This window comes from Pongo abelii, chromosome 1 (genome assembly GCF_028885655.2).
Source record: "Pongo abelii isolate AG06213 chromosome 1, NHGRI_mPonAbe1-v2.0_pri, whole genome shotgun sequence".
In the NCBI taxonomy this organism is placed as follows: Eukaryota; Metazoa; Chordata; class Mammalia; order Primates; family Hominidae; genus Pongo; species Pongo abelii.
Window position 1 is genome coordinate 80,729,976 of NC_071985.2, and position 23,165 is coordinate 80,753,140.

The 23,165-nt window shown below is 34.8% G+C and overlaps 1 protein-coding gene across 3 annotated transcripts; it reads right to left on the reverse strand.

Annotated features, from left to right (window-relative positions):
• Positions 1-2,489: 2,489 nt before the first annotated feature.
• On the reverse strand, positions 2,490-23,038 carry BLZF1 (basic leucine zipper nuclear factor 1). 3 transcript variants are annotated; one of them, XM_024241022.3, is made up of 8 exons: positions 22,691-22,840; positions 21,472-21,549; positions 14,078-14,517; positions 12,514-12,713; positions 10,429-10,557; positions 8,753-8,972; positions 3,822-4,034; positions 2,490-2,627 (listed from the first exon to the last, which is right to left on the reverse strand). In XM_024241022.3, exons 2-7 carry the CDS (start codon positions 21,497-21,499, stop codon positions 3,849-3,851), a joined length of 1,203 nt encoding a protein of 400 aa, XP_024096790.1. In that variant the 5' UTR covers positions 21,500-21,549; positions 22,691-22,840; the 3' UTR covers positions 2,490-2,627; positions 3,822-3,848.
• Positions 23,039-23,165: the final 127 nt, after the last annotated feature.

Consider the following 23,165-nt stretch of genomic DNA (forward strand, 5'->3'; position numbering starts at 1 on the left):
AAAATGGGAGGTATTGGGTCCATTCCTGCTGAGAGGCCTCCTCTGGGAAGGAAAATATAATTTTTAGGAGCTCAATGGTTAAGTCAGCTTAATTAAAAGCTAACATCCAAGATATGTAAATGTATGTGTGCATGTGTGCATGCTTGTATTTAAAAGGCCTTTATGTTTTTGTTTATTTCTCTCTTAGGACCTTGTCTTTTTGAGCAAAAGTTTTTTTCTTCTCGGTTGACTGAATTCTGTTTTCATTAATAGCTATTGCAACAAAAGCTACTTTGGGTTTTTTAAGAAAAAGTGTAATTTAGACACTTGGAAATCTCTTGTGTGGAAAAAAAATTTTTTTAAGTGCACTGTAAAAGCATCACATGGTCTAGCCTCAGAATAATTCTCCCTTTTCGAAAACCTCTTTCCTTTATAAATTACTCAGGTTTCTTTGTAGCACCATGAGAGTGGACTAGTACATGTCTTTCTAGGAATTTGTCTGTAAACTACTTTACCTAGTTTATTGGTATACAGTTTTTCTTTATGTAAGGTGACTAATAATGTCCCCACTTTCATTTCTGATTTTAGTTTTACCTGTTTTATTTTTCTTAGTCAGTATGGCTACAGATTTGTCAATTTGGTCTTTCTTTTTAAAGAACTAACTTTTGACTTCTTTGATTATCTCTCTTTTCTATTCTCTAATTTATTTGTCTTCTGCACTCTAATCTTAATTTCCTTCCTTCTTCTCACATTGGGTTTAGTTTGTTCTTCTTTTTTTATTTCCTTAAGGTGTTATGTTAGATTGCTGATTTGAGATCTTTTTTATTTTTTAAATTTAGCTCACTAACTCTTATCTTTATTATTGTTATTGACACTGTTAAACCAACAGTTGCAGAAGTGTGCCACTAGTTTGTGGTTACAAAAGTGTAATTTTTTTTTGTTTTTTAATTGTAACATGTGTAAAATTTACCATTTTAAATATTTTTTAAATGTACAATGCAGTAGCATTAAGTAGACTGACATTGTTGTACAACTATCATCACTGTTTATCTCCAGAACTTTTTTGTCATCCCAATCTCTAATTCTATACCCACTAAATAAAAACTCCCCATTCTACACTCTCTCCAGTCCCTGATAACCACTATTCTGCTTTCCGTCTCTACAAATGTCTCTTCTAGGAACTCATATAAATGGAATCATTTGACATTTGACTTTTTGTGTCTGACTTATTTCACTTAGTATAATATTCTAAAGGTTCATCTACATTGTAGGATCAAATTTCATTCCTTAAGGCTGAATAGTATTTCTTCACATGTATATACCAGATTTTGTTCATCTATTCATCCATCAATGGACACTGGGTTACACCACCTTTTGGCTATTGTGAATAATGCAGCTGTGAACACTGTTGTACAAATATTTATTCCAGTTTCTGCTTTCTTTTGGGAATCTACCTAGAAGCAGAATTGCTAGGCCATATGGTAACTGCATGTTTAATATTTTGAGGATCTGCCACATTGTTTTCAACATTTTACATTCCCACAAACAATGCATAAATGTTCCAATTTCTCCACATCTTTGAGATTTATAATTTGCTTTTTTGATAACTGCCATCCTAATGGATGTAAGTGGTATTAATTTGCATTTCCTTAATGAGTAGTTATGTTGAGCATCTTTTGATGTGCTTATTGGCCATCTATATATCCTTTCTGGAGAAATGTCTATTCAGGTCCTTTGCTAATTTTTTTTGTTTTTGTTTTTTTTTGAGATGAAGTTTCGCTTGTTGCCCAGGCTGGAGTGCAATGGCGCGATCTCGGCTCACTGCAGCCTCCACCTCCCGGGTTCAAGCAATTCGCCTGCCTCGCCCTCTCCAGTAGCGGGGAATACAGGCGTCCACTACCACATATGGCTAATTTTTTTTTTTTTTTTTGAGACAGAGTTTTGCTCTGTCGCCCAGGCTGGAGTGCAGTGGCGTGATCGCGGCTCACTACAACCTCTGCCTCCCAGATTCAAGCAATTCTCTGCTTCAGCCTCCCAAGCAGCTGGGAGTACAGGTGCCCGCCACCATGCCCAACTAATGTTTTGTATTTTTAGTAGAGATGGGGTTTCACCATCTTGGCCAGGCTGATCTTGAACTCCTAACCTCAGGTGATCTGCCCACCTTGGCCTCCCAAAGTGCTGGGATTACAGGCATGAGCCACTGCACCAGGCCAATTTTTTGTATTCTTAGTAGAGATGGGGTTTCGCCATCTTGGCTCGGCTGGTCTTGAACTCCTAGCCTCAGGTGATCCAACTGCCTCAGCCTCCCAAAGTGCTAGGATTACAGGCATGAGCCACCATGCTCAGCCCCTTTGCTAATTTTTATTGGGTTGTTTTTTGGTGGTTGAGTTGTAGGAGTGCTTTATATATTCTGGACACTAGATGGTTATCAGATATATGATTTGCAAATATTTTCTCCCATTCTCTGTGTTGCCTTTTCACTGCATCTTTTGATGCACAAAAATTTGAAATTATGATGAAATTCAATTTATCTATTTTTTCTTTTGTTGCCTGTGCTTCTATTGTCATATTCAAGAAATCACTGCCAAATACAATGTCACAAAGCTTTCCCCTTATGCTTTCTTCTGAGACTTTTATAGTAAGTAAACCTAAAAGAAAAGGTTGAAAAATCAATTAGAAGTAGTTAAGCTAGACAAAGAACTAAACCAAAGCACTAATTCTGGGGGAAAAAAGGAATAGTCACAATAAAGAAGGTAGATAAATTTATTGCCACTTGAAAACTAAATATAACTCAGATGAGTCAGACAAAAAAAATCATTGACATTACAATTATTATTATTTGACCAGGTTTGTCTTTTGAAGATTTCTCTGACAGGCACTTCTGCAACAAATTTGTATAACTTAATATAAATATTTTGTGATTATTCTTAAAGGCCAAGCAATGGACATTTATGATGGCTAATCATAAATACACAATAATATATATTACATAATATATATTAATTGACAGACTGCATTTTTTCTTTGAGCTTATACACTTTTGGAAAAAGTCTACCTTTTATAAATATCAAGTTGGATATTCTTGTCTGTTGCGTTTGCTAAATAAGAGTCAATAGTTAAGAATCTGTTTCTTTTATATATGTCAGATTGTGTCCATTTGGAATACAGAATCCCCTGCATAAAACTAGCATGTTTTGCTGAAGTACTTGTTAACTTGGCTCTAAAATATTTTTTATTTTCCTAATTTATAGCATTTATTTTTAAAAGATTAATCCCTTCACCCATTTCTGCAAGGCTCTTTTGTAGCTCAAAAAATTACCATAAAGGGAAAGAAAGTCCTCCAGCTCCCTACTACAATTACTTTAGAGTTGAGGTCAGAAAACTTTTTCTGTAAAGGATCTGCTGCATCTATTCAACTCTGCAGTTGTAGTGCAAAACCAACTTAGACAATAGCAAATGAATGGATGTGGCCATATTTGACTCATGGTTGTAGTTTGCCTACCTTTGCTTTAGTGCATCTAAATTAACACTGTTCATATAAAATATCCAGCAAGATAAACAATAATTTGGTGCTTAAAAGACAGTTACAGAATCTTTTTCTTTTAGAGTCTTTTAGGAAAAGTATCATGTATTGCTTGGAAAGTATTCTCTATTTTAAATATATCTATACAGTTTCTTTCTTTCCTTACCCTGAGATATTTATTAAGAAAGGGTAATCTGGAGTCTAGTACATAAAATATCTTTGGGTGTATACATTATGTAAATAGGAAGTGATATTATTTCTAGCACTGTAAGAACCCCAGCTCCCAAATAATAATGACTCTTGGGTAATAAGCAAGTACCTTAGCATGCCTCCAACATATTGACTGTTAAAGGGCAATCAGTTCTCCCTGGCAGTGATTGCAGCAATTGAAAGTTATATTTTCATATCTAGTATAGGGATGAAATCGTCCAATATTTTTCTTTGTAGCAAGTAAGGTGGTTGGTGAAGACTCAAAAAATGGATCATCAGGTGAACTCTCTGTGCAGGTAACTGGATCTAAAATTCTTAGAACCTAAGGAAAATAAGATATAATGTCAGAAGTATGCAATATAGATGGTAAAAGCCTATGATTTCATTGAAGTATACCTACCTATAAAGTTCCACTTCATTAATATGTAACTATTACTAAAAAAACTGAATGACTACTCTGATTGAAAAGACAACTTATTTCCTTAAGCTGTAAATTTAACAATGATGTCTAATTACTATATTATCTAGGTTACATATTTTTTTAAATGATGATGTTAATGTTTTACAGATATTGGTAGGAAAGCAGGAAAACATAGAAGAAAATGAGGTTATATCATTAAGTGATGTCTTTTTTTTTGAGATGGAGTCTCACTCTGTGGCCCAGGCTGGAGTGCAGTGGTGCGATCTCGGCTCACTGAAAGCTCTGCCTCCCGGGTTCACGCCATTCTCCTGCCTCAGCCTCCAGAGTAGCTGGGACTACAGGTGCCTGCCACCATGCCCGGCTAATTTTTTGTATTTTTAGTAGAGATGGGGTTTCACTGTGTTAGCCAGGATGGTCTCGATCTTCTGACCTTGTGATCCGCCTACCTTGGCCCCCCAAGAGGTCAGTTTTTTTATATATCAATTATATCATTAAGTGATGTCAATTTTTTTTTCCTTAACCAAAATGGACTTACTACTGCCCCTCTTCAATCTTTCATTCAACTGCTCAGAATCAGGATTTTGTTTTTATCCTTCTATGGAAATGATATTTCGAAATCCTTGATAACTTTTTATTTGTAGTATCAATGGCTTTTCATTTCTCTTTTTCTAATTTATATGCAGTATTTTATGATTACAGCCACTTTTTGTTTCCTGGGTTCCACAACACAATGCTCTCCTAATTCTTCTTCTGCTCTGATTTTTCCTAATCTGTCTCCTTTACTGAGACCCAAAACAGGAACTCTTGAGCTGAAAAAAATTCTCCAGTTAAGGGCAGGGATAACGTGCCTGGCTCACAGCTCTTGATTCTCATGTTCCTATTTTCCCAATCATCACCACATGATGTGTTTGGGTTATGGTACAAAGGTAGCAAGCACTGCAATTGGAAAGAATTGTGAAATGAATTGGGAAAAGTGCTTTCTCTGTTTTTATATAAGGCTTGTTCAAAGCAGCTTTCTGGAATGGTTGGTGATGCCTGTTTCCCTAGCGGTCATGTGGTCCTGCAGATTTTTTTTTTCCCTTCTAAGTTACCACCAAACCCAAAGAGCCATCACTATTCTAAGAATGTCCTGGCATCATTTAAGAGCCATCAACTTACTTTAGCACCTCTGTTTTTCAACTAGACTGCTTTTTCAATTTAGTTTTTGAGATCCTTCTATTTTTATGGAAGTTTGTTTGGTATTAGAGGATAAGCAAAGATGAAGGGCTTACCTTAACATTGCTTATAAATTTAGAAGAGAAAATAAGTTCTCAAATACTATAAAGATGTTATTACATTATAGGTCTTTATAGAGAGAAACAAAATGCTAAGGGAATTCAGGAGCAGGAGACTGACCCACTAATATGAACAGAAAGGTTTCTGTATTTTAGCCTGAAAGTGATGGGGAAGGATTTTATGCAGAGTGCCTTTCAGAGAGATCATTCTATACAGTGTGGGGGATGGGGGAAGCAGTATGCATAAGCAGACATAAGAACAGAAAAAGGGAGGTTATTGTAATAATCTAGCTAAGAAATGACGGCACCTTGAAGCAATGGGCCTGAAAAGTTTAAGAGACACTAAGGAAGAAGAGCTGTCAGTTTTGTTAAATAGGAGAATGTGGTGGATAAAGGACTGGGAGAAGAAGGGGATCTAAATCAAGCCCTGAGGATACCTAACATTGTATAGTGAAATAAAATGGTTGGATAAAAGAGAAAAGCCTGTAAGGTATAAGGTTATATAAACCTCGGAAAGAGTAGTTCAAGAAAAGAGGGAGTGGTCAACTATACCAAATGCTACTGGCAGCAACTAAGTAGGCAGTGACACAATTTCCCAACAAAGAGAATAGAAAAGGAGAAACAAAGTTTTGGATAAAAATGATTAATTTTAGGTACTGACTCATTCAGTAAATAGCTGAGCACTTAGTATGTACAAGGGATTATGCCAGACCTTGATGAAACATAAAAACACAAAGTCCCCAGCCCTTTAGGAGTTTACAGTTTGGGAGAGGGATGGAAAATAAAACTATTATAATTTAATACGGTAAAGAGCAGTTATAGATGTAAGTGCAAAGTACAATGGAAGGATGGAGAAGGAACACTTCAGATTGCCAGCAAGATTCAGAGAAGGCAGGTTCTTAAAGGTGGTATAGAGGTTGGGCAACAAAAGAGATGTGGGGAGGGAAGTCCAGACAAGAAAAGGTATGTACAGAGGCATGAGATACAATGGCCTATGTGCATCATGAAAAGTGGTTAAACCCTGCTGGAATGTGAAGTGCAGTGGGTAGTGACACTTCAGAAATGATTCTTGAGAAGGGGAGATGGAAGAAAGATTATAAAAAGCCTTCTATACAATATGAATGAATTCTGATTCAATAATGAGGGAGACTGGGAACTGCTTGATGACTGAATTGGCCTTCTGAAATAACTCTCTGGCAGTAGTGGGTGGGCAGGAGCAGCTAAGAAGGAGGGCAGGGATATCAGTGAGGGGGCAACTGCAGTGGGCTAGGCTGGAAGTCAGGTGTTTGATCTTGGGAGGGGATAAATAAGAAAAAAACTGGTAAGATCTGTAAAATCAATAGGACTAGGGGAATGAAGGAAATAGTAAAAATGATAGCTACCATTTATTTAGAAATTACAATATGTTGGAAACTGCTATAGGCTTTATATGTGTTTTTTATGGAAATCTGAAAACAGCACTATAGAGTAGGTATAATTCATCAAGACAGGGAATACAGGAAAAGGAGGAGATTTTTAGGGGAGGGGGGCTGTACAAATGCAAAAGCAAGGAGAAAACAGGTTATATTTTTAGCCATCTGTGGAACAAGTAGATGGAAATGCCTGGCTGGCTGGATATAAATCTCTCAGACTCAGAAAAAAGTCTGAGATGGAAAAGTCACAAGCATAAAGCTATGGTAAACAGAATAACACCAAGAGAATAGAGAAAGTATGTTATGTAAAGAAAGCTCAAGAGGGGTCACAGGAAGAGGATGCCCCTCCCCCTCAAAAACTTAGAAACAATGGTCACAAAAGTGGTGAATCGTTGCAAGAGTATGGTGTTTAGGAAACGAAGAGATTTTGAAAAGGGGAACACAGATTCCTATGAAACATCGACATCTAAAGGAGGAAAAAAGTCTATGAAGAAGAGCTCAGAGAGGTAGCATCAGGGCCAAGAAAGAGTGATGTTACAAAGGTCAAGGGAGTTTCCAGGAAGGAATGCTCGATACAGTATGATATGATAGTAAATGTTCATGACCTTTTTAAGAGTACTTACTGAGAAGTGGGGCAGGAAGTCTACAGATTTAAGTGACAGTAGGAATTGAGGAATGGATGGTGTTTAAGTACAAACATGTCTGGACAACTTGTCCAAGATTCTTAGATGTGAAAGGAAGGTGATAAAGCCATATCCAGACATCTTACAATAGAGGGAAGATTTTTCTTTTTTAGATGAATGATGCTTAGACATGTTCTTAAGCCAAAAGGAAAGAGCCAATAGACAGAAGGAATAACTGTTGAGGGGGAAGCCAGGGCCTAGAGGGGAGGTATGCTTAGGAGAAGAGGAAGGACACCTTTTCCTCTGAGAGAAATGTATGCTGCCATACAGATAAGCTTCTAGATATCAAATGAGACCTTCAGGCAGTTTTCTGCCTCTGTCCCCTTTTTCTTCTGTGGATTAGGAAGGAAAGTCCTCTGCTGAATGTGAGGTAGTATTTGATGGGTACTGAAACAAAAAGGCAAACAGCTGAACTGACACAGGACTGGGGTTTGCAGCATACTCGGAGAGGGAGATAAGGCAGTAAGGCACTTACGAATAGAGTCTAGGCAAGCTAGGTGGGAAGAGAAACTAAAAGAGTGAGCTGATGAGATACAGGAAAAAAATATAGGGACCAAGGGAATAAAAACAATTATGTGATCAAAGACGTGTTCACATCCAGGGAGTCAGAATGAAGAATCAGAGTTGGAAAGAAAAAAAGTTGAGATCACAGATCAGAGACAGAGAGATGTTGAGTTGAAGATTTTAATAGTGCAAGAGTTATGGCGACTGGCAGGGACCCAGATGGGGACATGGGAGTTGTAACTAAGGTGAACTTGATTGTTGTCACAGAAATGTGAGATGAGTATTTGACAAGCCAGCTGCATGAACCCTGAATTCATCCACGACTATACTATCTGTACTGTAGTATTTGATACATTTCCATCTATATGTGTAAATTAAGCAATTTCTTAGATCAGAAGTAATCTAATCTATGAATCTACTAATTTAATCTACATTAAAAATTCTATGCAGTGGTTTTTATGTCAAAATGAACTCATGAAAAGGATTATCAGTGACTCAATAGCTAAAACATAGGACCTCTTTCAAAACAATTACTTTTTTTGTCCTTAAAAATAGAACAGTAGTGTTAGAAAATATTAAAGCTCAGAAGAGGAAATAATTTTCTCCAAGATAACACACTCAATAGCATGAGTGGTTTAGATCCCACATTTCCTAATTCCTAATGCCAAACGCTTTCCATGATATGTCACCTTTCAGTAAGAGGACAGTCTTAGAAGTTCCACAGATCACAAAAGAAAATATTTTACCGTTTCAGCCATTTTCTCAGCTGGGGTGCTGCAGAATTCAACTGTTGATGGAATCTTTTTTTGATTGTTAATGCCAACATTTCCCAGAAGATGAGAATTTACTGCCTTTGCCAACTTGTGATTTGTTAATGCTAGCTCTGCTGTGCTGTGGGGTTGTACACTAGGGGAGTAAGTTTGCTCTCTTCCCCATTGCAAGGAGACTAAGAGCTCTTCCAATAATCTGCATAGAACACACATGAACACTGGACATTAGTAAGAGAGCAAAATGTAAAAATTAATAATAGGTAATAAAAATATTTCTGAAATTATATAACATCTTTCTCTGATCCTTTTTTCTCTCAGAGTTCCATAAATTCGGATGTCTTAGTCAAGTAAGTTAGAATACAGAAAGCATATGTTAATCTACAAGGTTGTTGTCTGAAAATCATTTAACAAATAGTACTTTTCTTCGTTCTCACTTTTTAGTATAGGAACTACTTACATAATTTATGCAACTATGGGGATATTCATACGGTTTTTCTTTTTTGGTGAGTTACATTAATTGATTCTTGAATGCTAAACCAATCTACAGTTCCTGGGATTCACTTTACTTGGTCATAACGTATAAAACTTTTTCTGTATTGTTGGATTTGATTCACTGAAATTCTGTTAAGGATTTTTGCATTTATGTTCATTAGAGATATTAGTTGGTGGTTTTTGGCTAATGGTTCTGGTTCTGGTATCAAGACAATGCTGGCCTCGTGAAATGAGTTGGAAATTGTTTCCTTCTCTTCTGTTTTCTAGAATAATTTTTGTAAATTTGGTTTTATGTCTTCCTTAGATGTTTACTAGCATTCATCAGTGAATCCATCTAGACCTGGAATTTCCTTTACTGGAAAATATTTAAATTTTAACTATAAATTATATTTGCTTTAATAGGTTAGGGCTATTCAGGTTACCTATTTGTTCTTGAGTAACCTTTGGTAGTTTGTCTTTCATGGAGTTTGTCCATTTCATCTAAATTACTGAATTTATTGACATGGATTTGTTCATAACATTTCTGTATTATCTTTTTTATGTGTATAGAGTCTATATTGTACCCCCTCTTCATTCCTGATACTGGTAATGTATATCTTCTCTTTTTTTCCTGATTAAACTGGTTAGACGTTTCTTGTGTTTTAATTCTTCTAATTTCCCCTATAATTTGCTCTTTGACACTTACTGATTCTATCTATAATAAATCAACTATATAAAAATGCAAAAGGCTTTTAAGGAAGACCATCAATTTTGATAGTTCTGGAGTATATGGACATGAAAACAAGCTCTAATACTGTAGGAAGTCTTCAAAAAGACCTCTTTCCACAGGAGAGACAGGTACACTCCTTGGCTTCTACCAAAAACTGTACGACTACAACCATAACCAGCAATTGCTTTTAAATCCAGAGAATCCTTCTACTACAGATATAACTAATTATTTCCCCAATTAAGAATGTGAAAAGCAGGCCTTCTATTTTTTTTAGTCCTCTTCCCTCCCAGAGCATCTATTTTAAAATGCTACTAAAAGTATATGCTCAGTAAGTTATCAAATGTAGACACACCCAAAACAAAAACAAACAAACAAAAAAACAAAACTACAATACAATAACTTAATTTGCAGGAGAAAGCAGAAGAGTTCAGAATGTAAACAAGTGCCATACTTCTGGGTAGCTATCATTTCTTGACGAAACTGTTCCCGTTCACTTAGGAGATCTTGTATAGCCCCGTGTGCATCACGGTTTTGACGCTGTAAAACTGCTCTTGAGTTGGTTAACTCATCTGCCATTACCCTGAAAAAGATTAAAATCTTACATATAAATTTGCTGACAATAATACAGTGTAAAAAATTGAATATACTACTTTGTGACTGTCACTTTCAGAAGCTAACAAAGATTTAACATAGTATAGTTACTTCACAGTTTTTAAACTTTGGCTAAAGAACATTAAAAATGTTTATGAGCTTAGAGTTCATTAAAGGGATTCAGTTAAAATATTCATTTAGACAATGACAAATGCAAAATTTATTCAACTTTCCTATATAATGACTTTTGGAGTACATCTCAATCATACTCTAGATTGACCAAAATTTGAAAGAAAAAATTATTAAATGTTTTTAAATACAGAAAAACTTAAAGAGGCAAACAAAACTAAATTATCTTCTTACCACTCAATTACCTTTGCCCTCAGAAAAATATTAATACAAAAAGACTTAAATAAAGTCTTTCCTCATGCCCAGCATCCCTATCCTTCTTTTATATGCAGTCAACAGTTTTTTTACACTTCTCAAAAAAAATTTATGTATATTTCAACATATACATATGTGTTAAAAATAAATTTATCCACTTTATTTACAAAAACAGATACCGAATACAAACTTTTCTAAATCTTAGTTTTTCATTTAATAATTTATCTTAGAGACTTATCCATATTAGCACATATACAGCTACCTCATTCCCTTTTTTCAAAAATTAGCTTCATGTTTTCTACTGATTGGATACACAAAATATTATTTAACCTGTTTTCTATTGATGGAATTGAAGCAAAATGTTCAAGTACAGTTAATTGGCTGAAAAATTTAAAATTAAAATTTAAGTCTGAGACTGCAGTTACTACCAAATTCCTCAAAATGAAAACAATTTTGACATTAGAAGATTACATCAATTAAAATAACAATAAAGTCATATTTAATTTTTATTTAAAAATTTAATGAAATGTTACTATTGGTGTTGATCAGGATGTTAAGAAGTTGCATATTGCAATAATTTGTATAATATATGCATGATTTGCCTCTTAAAATGTTCAATAAGAATTAACTCAATTAACTTTCATTCTAAGTGAACAAATAGTTCATTTTTCCAAATAGCATAATGAACTAGCACAATTAGGAGATAAATAAAAGACTGTTAAGAGAGTGAACTACTACTACAAAGTGTCAGAGATAGTAAGACATGAAAAAACATTTTCCTAAAAATGTATTCATCACAATCAATGGTTCTTCAAATACAACCTGTAAACCTTTGGTTGTTTTGTGAGAAATCTCCAGATGATTCAATTTAAACCAACAGTTATTAAACATACTCTATAAGTATTTTGCTAAGTTCCAGAAATACACAGATGGATAACATCCAGATCTTGTTATCTGGTAACTATAAGTTGAGGCAGCGAGGGGGATAAACAGACAAAGAATCATACTATATAGCAGAGTTTCCCAACCACCAGTGTGTCGAGAGGCCTGGATGAGGACCCCAGGGTTTTTGCTGCCATATGAGAGTAGCCTCATCCAGTATGTCGTAAAAATGTTATAATTTTCTATTTGGGCATAGAGAGAAAAAGGTTGGGAAGCTTTATTATATAGTTAAAAGAACTATGAGAAAAGAGCATTTAGAATGAATAATATTATCTTGGGGAGTCCAAATATTTGAATGGGGAAAAATAATTTAGTTTGACTTTTTGTGATTTTAATGTTTACTAGATGTCTGAGTTTACAGTTTTGTTTCGGTCTTAAACATTGTATTTTTACTATACAGTAAACTAGAACTCAGGAATAAGGGATGATCCTTATATCACTTCTTCATTTAGGGAGACTGTGTGACTATCCAGAGGAGACAGAGTCCACATCTTAAATGAAGTACTTTGATGACCTTAGTCAGAAATTTTCACACTACAGTCTACTTTCTTGTGTTATAGATCAAAAACCTGATGGAGCAAAAACTAGGAAATGAAATACTATTTGCTGTAGAAAATACCTGCTTGCAAGGAATTTACTTCGCCATACATCACACTGTATTGACATACGTTCTAACTGTTCAGAAAGCTGAGCTGTGTTTCGACCTAGGGCTTCATTTTCTAAAATAAGCTGATTTTTCTCACGGGCTAGACGTTCAAAGTGATACTGAAGATCATCCCCAACAGAAGCCACCAGTAACTTTTTTAACTCACGATTTACCTAGAAGAGAACGTAATCAATACAACAAGCTCAAAGTAATATCACTAACTTTAATGTAACAAAATTAACAAAAAGGGACTGTGTTTCTGTGTAATTTTGGACCTCCGTGACTTAAAGTTTCTATCAAAAAGTAAAATTAAATATTTAAGTTCTACACGATATACAAACCATCTCTCTCTACATCTATATCCACAGTCCATGTGGTAATAAACTGAACCTCTTGTAATAAGAGTAAAAATAATTATGAAAATAACAAATTGCTTCCAGTCAACACTTAAAGGAAAAAAATTAAAACAAAACCAAAAAAATTAAAATAAAACCAATACATTTTGATAAAAAATATGACAGAGAATGTTTAATGTTTTTTATTAAACATTTATAAGTTACTCTATTGCATCCTAAGAATTTACTTTTAAAAAATAAAGCAAAGTAAGTAATCCAGTATGTTTCTAAGTATGTTCTTTACATCATTATTGAAAAGGGCAAAAAATTAAAACAGATATCCAATAACAGGTATTGGTATATGGTATAGCTATTGAAGAACACTGTTGCTATTAATAATGACACTGTAATAGAATATTCTGTGACATGGCAGAACATTAATAACTGAAAAAAGTGGGTTGTGACACTAAATGAACTCAATGTATATGGTTATGCACGTATAGCTGGATGAAATGATTCAGGTGGCTCTATTTTCATTGTGTTTTTCTGTATTTTCTAAAATTTTTACACAGAAATTTGTGCTACATTTTGTAACGAGAAATTAGTTATTTAAAAATATATTTGTATAAAAACCACTAACCATGGTCTCACTTATGAAGACTTGTATCTAGCCGAAAGATGCATGGTCTAATAGAGAAACAAGGGAAGGGGCAAGGTAATTTTTACTAAGATGCAAAGATCAAAGCAACACACTTAAGGGCTACAGATTTTTTTCATTTACAATGAAGACACAGTAAGTTATACCACCATTCTCTTTATTCCAAGTATCCCGTATACACAGGCAAAAATACTTGGAATTTACGGATCCTTAAAACAAGGACTGCTGGTCAATTACTATGCCTGATTTGGTCAATCTTTGGTCTGGCAGTTTATAATTGTAACCTACTTTTACAACTTATTGGTGGTCTTGTCCAAAGCACCTCACACCTCCATCTTCAATGAGGTTTAGAGTATAAGTTCCCAATATAAAGTATCCCTAGAGAACTGAGAAAGAATGAGAAATTTAAGAGGAAGCATTTTAGAGAAATGACAAGCTAGGATGAATGACATTCCCATAAAGAAATGTAATTTTCTAACATGCAGGTTTAAAAGGTCCAGACGTAAAGAGTAGTACTCATTTTATCAATTAAGGCTCTTCTTACCTCTGTCTGTACACGGAGCTGGTTTGAAAGACCTTCTTTGTCCTGTAGTAACCTTCTTTCAGAATTCTTGAGCTTTTCCAATACATTCTTTACCTCTGAGAGTTCCTTATTAGGTTCTATAACTCCCTCTGACTGACCAAGGAATTCTCCTTTATGATGTCCCAGAGACTTAACCTTTGTATTTTTGTTGGGGATATCATGAGTTATAGCAGCTTTGGGAACTAATATTCTTACAGCTTTAACTTCCATTGCTTTTTCAGTGAGCATTTTCCCTAGCTGAAGAACTCCTGGGCTCTCTGATGGAACTGCTTTCTTCCATGGACTCTGAAGACTATGATGCTTTCTAGATTGGACTCCAGAAGTAATTTCAACAGATTTAGGTGGTTCCTCAGTTTCCATTCCATCTCCTGCTCCTCGGATTGGGGATGAAGTAACGGTGACTAACAAAAAGGAAACAAAACAGAAACGACTTACCAAAAAGAAATGCCAAGAAAATGCTAAGACATGCTACACCCTATATTCAAAATTACTGGCACTAAAAAGAATGCAAAAAAAACCAGAGAAAAAATAATTTTCAAAACAGTCATGTGTCAACAAAAGACACATGTTTAAACTTTCCTTCAGTAGACAAGAGATTTGGAATCAGAATATTTGGTTCTAACTTTTACTTTCTAGTATAACCCTGGGTAAATAACTTAATCTTCCATGAATCTCTATATCCTAATTTGCAAACTGGAGATCATAACAACTTTGCTATAGAATTTTGGTAAGAAGAAATGTAATAAGATCAAATGCTTGGCATACTGTAGACATTCAATAATGTTAGTCAAAAATAAATGTCAGCTATATATTTGCATATTTGAAACCATCTACATCATAAGAGATTCATCTGTTTCGTGAACTCTTGGAGTAAGAGGAAGCAACATATATGTTACACTGAAAAATTTATTAAGAAAAGATTCAATCCTATTCTTAGGCCTAACGGTTTATGTCCTGCTTACACAAGTGAAACTACACTGGATTGTCGGATTAAACATCCTTATACCTCACTTTTACCATATCATACCCAAATTATTTTATTGTTCTCTCATTCCCTCTAGTGGCTTTCAATTTATTTTGAGCACACTGTATTCCCAATAAAATGCCTTGAATGTAGTGTGTGTGTGTATATATATATATATATATATATATATAAAATAAACAATAAATGAATGTTAACAAGGGGAGGGACAAAAGTCGAGCACACAGATCAGTGACAATGGTTATAATGATGAATTCTGAGTGGTCACGGGCAGCAAACATGGTGCTGGGTACCTAATGTAGGCTAGACATTCTATGAGGTAAGACCACTATGCTTAAGAAATTTACTATCTAATTTAGGGGACAAAACACATATATAAAAAGATAAAATGTATTACAGGATAATATATAATAAGTGTGCAGGTAAGTGGTATAAAAATATTTCAATAGAAATTTTATGTCTATAGAAACATTAAGGACTATCATGAACTACTGATTGGTCTTCAGTGAATTCATCACTGTCCAGCCAAACCATATATTATATAATATATATATTATATGTGTGTGTGTGTGTGTGCATGTGCATGTGTGTGTAATGTAATCTCCTAAAACAAAGACTTAAAACAGAATTCCTTTTATACTTGTAATAGTAATACATTTTGTAAGCTTAACATATTTTTTATTTTATGGCTAGAATATATTCCCTTCAAGTTAATATAGCATTTACTTTCTTATTATTCTACTGTTGAATATTTAGACTCTTTACAATTTTTCACTATAATAAATAAGGCTTTATTGAACACTTTTATGCCTACATATTTTTCTTAACTTCTGAGTTATTTTTTCAAATACATTCCCAAGCATAAAATTAATGGGTTTGGTGAAGATCTGTACGGCCAAAATGCCTTCCAAAATCACTCTACCAGTGTATCTGTGGATCTATGCCTAATATTCTTACTATTTATTTATTTATTTGCATGCTCAATACCTATGATTTATATGGCACTTAAAAATAAATGAGAATACATGTAAACTGTTTAGAATGGTATTTGACACAGTAAGCACTCATTAAATGTTAGGTCCTATTGCTTTTATTATTCTTTAAATAAATTCCTAATAAACTTTGGATGTTGATATGGAGAGAAATAAAGTTAATTTATTTAATGCCATAAAATACAATTCTGACTTTCATTCTCTTATGTAAATCTTAAAGTTATATTGCTAGACTATAGGACTACTTATTCAATTAACAGATTTACTTTTTTCAAATTTTTCCCATGTAGAAATGTTCTGGGAACCTCAAGTTATATTAATTAGACAGGAGGTGGAAACACATCTGAGGTATAATTAATGTGTTCTATTTTACAAAACATTTTACATTAGAATAAAATAGTGTCATTTCTATATGAAATGTAAACTAAGTTTAAACATCCCTTGGGCCTTGGGACTGACTCTACTTTTAAAAAGATAAAGGAATACTTCAGAAAGTGAAATAAAGGCCTAACGTGCTGGGTTTGGTAAATTAGTTAAAACAAAACATGGTAGCACTGACAAGGAGAACTTCCACTGAATCATTTAAAAACAGCTTACTGCAGCCTTGACCTCTTGGGCTCAGGTGATCCTCCCACCTCAGCCTCCCAAGTAGCTGGGACTACAGGCATGTGCCACCATGACCAAATAATTTTTCGTATATATATATACACACATATATATATATTTTTTTGTATAGACAGGGTTTCATTATGTTGTCCAGAATGGTCCTGAACTCCTAGGCTCAAACAATTCTCTGGCCTCAGCCTCCCAAAGTGCTTGGATTACAGACGTGAGCCATCACACCCAGCCACCTGTATTCTTAAAATCTGATTTTAAGTTTGTCTAAACTTAACTAACTTGTCTAATTTTGTCAATAAGACATTCTGGCATTTAAGAAGTAACACAGAATCATGTATTAACTATAAATTAATAAAAACCATCAACAATAAAAATACACACTAGAGCCATGGTTCAGGCCCACTGAGGCTGAGGAAACAAAAAACAGGTGTGATACTTCCATTATGGTCAAATAAAATTTCTAGGCAAGCTGTAACATTTTTGAGTTGGAATTTTAAGTAACAGAGATTCAAGAACAAATTACAAAATGATTAAAGTTAAATTTCAAAGGCAAAGAATCATTAATAGGTATTTAACAGAAATCTCTTTTTGAACAAAATATCTTGTTGGAAAATCAAGAAGTTCAACCAACTTGTTTCCACCCCAATTTACTCTTAATTTCATTTAAACTGTTCTACTTACTCAAGCATTTATGAATATCAAAGTTGTATTATATATTACGTGAGAGCTCACTCTCAGTAATAACTATGATTCTAGCTAATGTGCATAGGTAAGCAGGCCGTAAGAGCCAGGGCTTAACATTTTCTCACCTGGTAACTTTCATAATTCTATTTTTCCTTGTGACATACCTAGAAACCTTTATTACATATGCCGTAGGCACAATCCAGGACACATTTACGAATAATTGCTTTATCTCAAGTGGGAAGACAAGGACCTATGGTAACAGCTCCATAATTATGAGTAATGCTTAAGTCAAGAAAAACACCAATCCTTACTCTTCCCCACTATTTGAAGGGAACCAACAAAACAATCGTTAAATTATTCATCATCATTACTTCCACCTGTGATCAATTATCAATGAATTAAAACATATCTAAGGTTTGCTCATTCGTATTGCCTACCAGGATTGGTGAAATGCAGGGAAAGAACAAAGAAGGTCACTAGTCTAACATTCTAGAATGGGAGGTGGCAAACTTTTTCTGTAAAGGACCAGAGAGTAAACATTTTAGGCTTTGTGAACCAAAAGGTAAAATTGAGGATGCCATGTAAGTATTTAATAAGAGAAAAAAAATTTATTGACGAAATTCAAACTATAACAACAATAATTGAAAACAGTTTTTTGATAACAGGTCTAATAATGGGAAGAACAGAATTTTTTTAATTCAGGATAATGTTTGGCTTAAATAGTGTTAATGTCCACTATTATCAAACTGATTGCAAATATTCTCAGGAGGCTGAGGGCCACAATTTGCCAACCTTTGCTCTAGAATATTGAGGCAAAAAAAAATTTATTGTCTGTCATTGAACAAATATTTCTCTTTTATTCATAAAACTTCAATCTATGATGAGAGGTATTCTAAGTTAGCAGAATGGGGTAGTGAAAAGAAATCTAACTCACTAGAACCTGAGTTAAAATAACCTAAGTCCCTACTGCCATGTATTGTGTGACCTTGGACAAAGCACTTAACCTCATCCTCCTCCCATCCCTTGGTGCTTTCAGAGTAATGCAAATATGGTAGTATATATTTTAAAAATCATTTGTTTCTCTTGTAGACTAGACTGTTGGGAGCTCTTCAGGGTATGCACTGCCTCCTAATCTTTGTATCATGAACTAATAAAATGGTCCTTGTCACAGAGAAAATGAATAAATGCTTACTGAAGTTTATTAATCTGTTAATACACTACCTAGAGTGTTTCATTTTTAACATCCAAAAACTAACCCATTTAAAAACCGCTTTTTTTTTTTTCTCTACCCTAAATCATTAATTCCTAACTTGGTTATAGTCTGAAAGACTTTCCAGAACATATACAAATTCAGCTATGATACAGTTAAACAAATTAGGGATTGTCATGTGGTAATTTTAAATCGAGTCTTTTTAAATGTCACCCATACCACCTAATAAAGTTTAGTTAGTTATTATTAAATTAGTAAAATAAGTTACATACAATGGACTTAAGAGTTACGTTAAGATTTACTGAAGTGGAATCTAAGCATTCTTCTTACCACAGGCTCTATGGATAGAGTTCCCTGGTCAAGTAAGTGTGGGCAATGTTGCATACTGCATCTCTACGGAGTTTCAGTGTACATTAGTATTAAAGTTATACTATAGGACTCTGAGAGGTCCTATAGTATAGCCTCTCTTTTAATACAGCATTTCTCAAATTTATCTCTCATGGAATATCTTTTTTACCTAATACCTATTATTCTACAGAACTAGTGTTAAGACTATTTTATGAAATCAAAAATATTTAAATGTCTCAGACCTTTCTACTTGGTCTACTATTACTAAACTATTTGACTTTAATAGCTTTATTTTCAATTTTAATCCCACATCCAAGAAAAGCTTTGGATTTTAATTTAAGTTTCTAATTGTTACTATTTACTGTATGTTTCCCTTTCAGAAACAGCCCTAGCAGCCATGATACAACCCTCTTCTGATGACAGTGCTGCTCAAATGTCTTCTGAGAGGAAGTTCTGTTGCTATACCAAACAACTGTACTTATCTCCTGAGGCAGTTACAGGAAGTACAGACAACTGACAAATGTCAACCAAGTACACCTTTTCACAGGCCATGCAATACAAGTAACTTTTGTTCACTAACATCAGATGACAGATTAAATAGAAATATGGCTAACAGAATTATTTTCCTTACTGGATAATTAAGATCACATAAAATAATGTTTGTTAAAGTGCCTTATAACTCTAATCCTCATTAAAAACAAATAATAAATATTAAAAAGTAATTTAATTTCACAGAGGACTTGCCAGTACTTTTAATGACTAATCATAATATTGTATTTAGTTTTTGCTTTTTGACAAGCACCATGTTGGTTGCTTTCACATTAATTATTTAACTGCTCTTATTTCCCATTAATCCCCAGTTTATCACTTTCATTACAGTCTCTGACTTGCTTATCTAATGGTATAAAAGCCTTCTGGTGACTTAGGAAATGCTGTTGCACAGCTGAATTAAATTCAATTAAATATTTATTAGCATGATCTTTCCTCCTTGTGTCCTAAACTTATTTCAACCTGCTTTTAGAGAGGGTTTGCGGCTGGAGGTCAGCTTGCTGAAAAACTGGCATCTAGAAAACAGTTTTCCATCTTTCACTGATGGTTCTAGCATGCGGAACTCACCCCATCCAAAGAATAAGCTGGGTCAGGAGAAGTTCACTATGGGACATGTTAAAATTGTTGCCTATAGCTATGTGAAGATGGCCAGTAGGCAGAAGTCTATAAGGGTATGAATCATAAGGAAGGAGATTAGGGATATAGATAGATTTGGAAGTCATTTATATAGATAATTACTGAAGTCATGAGAGTAGAAAAGAAACAGTGGTGGAAAGCATTGATAATTAAAAGATAAATGAGAAGGAGAGGAGGCTGAAAAAGAAACAGAGGATATACAGCTACAGCAGTGCTGTCCAACAGAATTTTCTTCAATAATTGAAATAGCCACTAGTCATATTTGCCTACTGACCACTTGAAGTTTGGCAAGTGTCATTGAGAAACTGAATTTTTAATTTTTAAAAAATATTAATTTAAATTCAAATAGCCACATGTAATTACCGCATTGGACAGTGAAAGGCTACAGAGTAGGCTGAAAATAAAAGTGATGTCATGGAAGTCATCAAAAGAAAGTATCTCAAAAGGCTGGGAATGGTCAACAGTATTAAATATTAGAGAGGACAAATCAGCTAGGACTAAAAAGTGACTACTGTATTTAGCAATTTAGGGGTTGAATTGTGTCCCCCAAATCTTTATATGTTGAAGTACTAACTCCCACTACCTCAGAATGAGACTTCATTTGGAAACAGGATCACTGCAGATGTAATTAGTTAAGATGAAATCATACAGGAGTAGGCTGGGTTCCTTTTTTCAATATGACTGCTGTCTTTATAAAAAGGGTAAATTTAGACACAGAAACATGCACATAGGGAGAATGCCATGTGAATACAAAGGCAGAGATAAGGGTGGTACGTCTACAAGACAAGGAGCACCAAAGACTGCCAGTAAGCCACTGGAAGCTAGGAGAGTGTCTCTAATGCCTTCTGAAGGAGCATAGCCTTGTTGACATTTTCATCTTGGACTTCTAGCCTCCAGAACTGAGAGAATACATTTTGTTGTTCAAGCCATGCAGTGTGTGGTACTTTGTTACAGCAACCCCAGCAAACTAATACAACATGAAAGAGATCTTTGATGTATCCTAGTTGCTTTGCCTATCTACTTAAATCTTTAAAATGTGTATTCTTATTTAAATCTTAATCTTCTAGTGTATAGGGAATATAGCTGTTAAAAACTTTGTATTAACATTAAATGTTTAAGAGTAGTCACCTAATAAATTCTAACTAATGATGTTAAATTTCACTTGTACATGTAAAGTACTGAAATATAAACACTGCACTACAAAATAAACATACAGGGATCTGAAATAACAAATGATTCCCAAGGGGGTCCATGAGATCTAGTTATCTGGCTCAAACGTTCCTTCACATCGTCATAAATGTCATGTTTTAAAAACAATTATAAAAAAGCCACTTACCTTTGGTTTCTAAATTTTTAGTAGTCATTTTTTCACCTTAACCACTGAAAATGCACTCCAAGACTTCTACTGTACAACCTAGAAATGTATGCATATGAAATAATTTAAAAACGTCATATAAACACATAGAGTACCTCTAATTTAAAAGTTATGATATTTTAATTGCTTCTGTATTTAGTATGCATGCATTTAGAAAGGGAAATGTCCGTTATATCCCATTCTCACAGAAGGCATTGTTATGTCTACTAAAAGTCTCAAAAAAAAAAAAAAATTAGGGGTGGTTTTACTTCTAAATACTCCTTTTCACCATCCTCACCAATACACTCTAAATTGTCAGAAGTATGTCCTGAATTTTAGCCAAGCAAAGGGAATGAAGTTACTGTGGTGGTTTTGTGTCATCCATATGACAAGAGGAATTTTAAAGTAATTACTTTCTTAGGAGACATACTGACACAATTTGTATACACACACACACATATCAAAAAGGAGCTTCTGTTTAGATGCTTAACAAACGACAAAAAATATTACTCAAGATAACACAATTTATACTTTTTTGGTAATAAAAAGTTAAAATTAAAATGTGTAGCTCCAAAAGTAAAAAGAGAAACATACATCGAGCCCATGCTTTCAGAAATGTATACACTGCCTTACAGTACAGACTCAGATTTACCAGAGAACATATAAGAAGGTGATGCTACTGCAATGATATAAATATGACAAACTGTACACTAGATGACAACTGGTTTCACTACAAAAAAAGATCGCTCTCAGTACTAGATACAACTCAGTTCAATTAGTGAACCCGACGACTAACTTTCTTAACAGTCACAAACTTTTCTACACTTAAACACTCTACTGCTCCGAAAAGAGGTATCCAAAAACCCTTCGTAAGAGTAACGATCCGTGAAGCTGCCCTTGATAGCTGCTCTGCGAAACGTACAGGCACAGCGAGTGCCTGCTGGCAAATGCCAAAAGAAGCGGAGGGAGTGAAAAAGTAAGTAGGGGGAGTGAGCAGGTATGAAAGCGATAGGCCGGGAAGCGACAAGCCTGTCAACTTTGCTGTCCGGGGAAGTCGAAACCTAAGTTTCATCCCTGTCCGAAAAAGCCTTCCCGGAACAACAATCTTTCCCTAAATCCAAAGCTACTGACCACCGAGCTCCAGCCAGACCTCCGTCCCTTTCCAACATTATTAGTTATACCTGCTTGTCCTCGGATTTACCTCTAAGATTCTTATTCTCCGTATTTCAGGGGGGCTTCACTTGATAGGCTCTTCGGATCGGTATCACCAGGTTAACTTCTCACAGACCTCTTCCATTCCGAAGCCGATCCGCTCAGGCCCTCCACATATCCAGCGGCTCTCTCACTCCTAACCACTTCCGATTACTCAGGGTTTCGCTTCCGGAATACGTTTCCAAAAGAGCAGGGTAAACAAATTCTGCAGTGCGTATAAACTGAAGTAACACAGAACACACACTGTAAGGCCTCCGTAAGTGAAAAGCGGACAGATTTCTACTTTAAAATAAAATACCGTAGAGCAACTTTTGGAGCCCAAGCCGCATATTCACTTAAACTTCCGGGCCAGCTGTTAAACAAACGGAAGTAAAACTGCCGGAAACAGAACAATGGCGTCTCGTAGCCCCAGGCGACAGCGTGGCGGGGCGGGTCTGTCGATTGGATGAACGCAGCTGAGATTA

Bases quoted from the DNA above. Each gene is read 5' to 3' on its own strand.
- BLZF1 (XM_024241022.3), bottom strand. From the start codon at position 21,499: ATGACTACTAAAAATTTAGAAACCAAAG. The intron at 14,518-21,471 runs GTAAGTGGCTTT...CCTTTTTGTTAG, and splicing joins TAAAAATTTAGAAACCAAAG to TCACCGTTACTTCATCCCCA. The intron at 4,035-8,752 runs GTAAAATATTTT...TATTTTCCTTAG, and splicing joins CTGAGAAAATGGCTGAAACG to GTTCTAAGAATTTTAGATCC.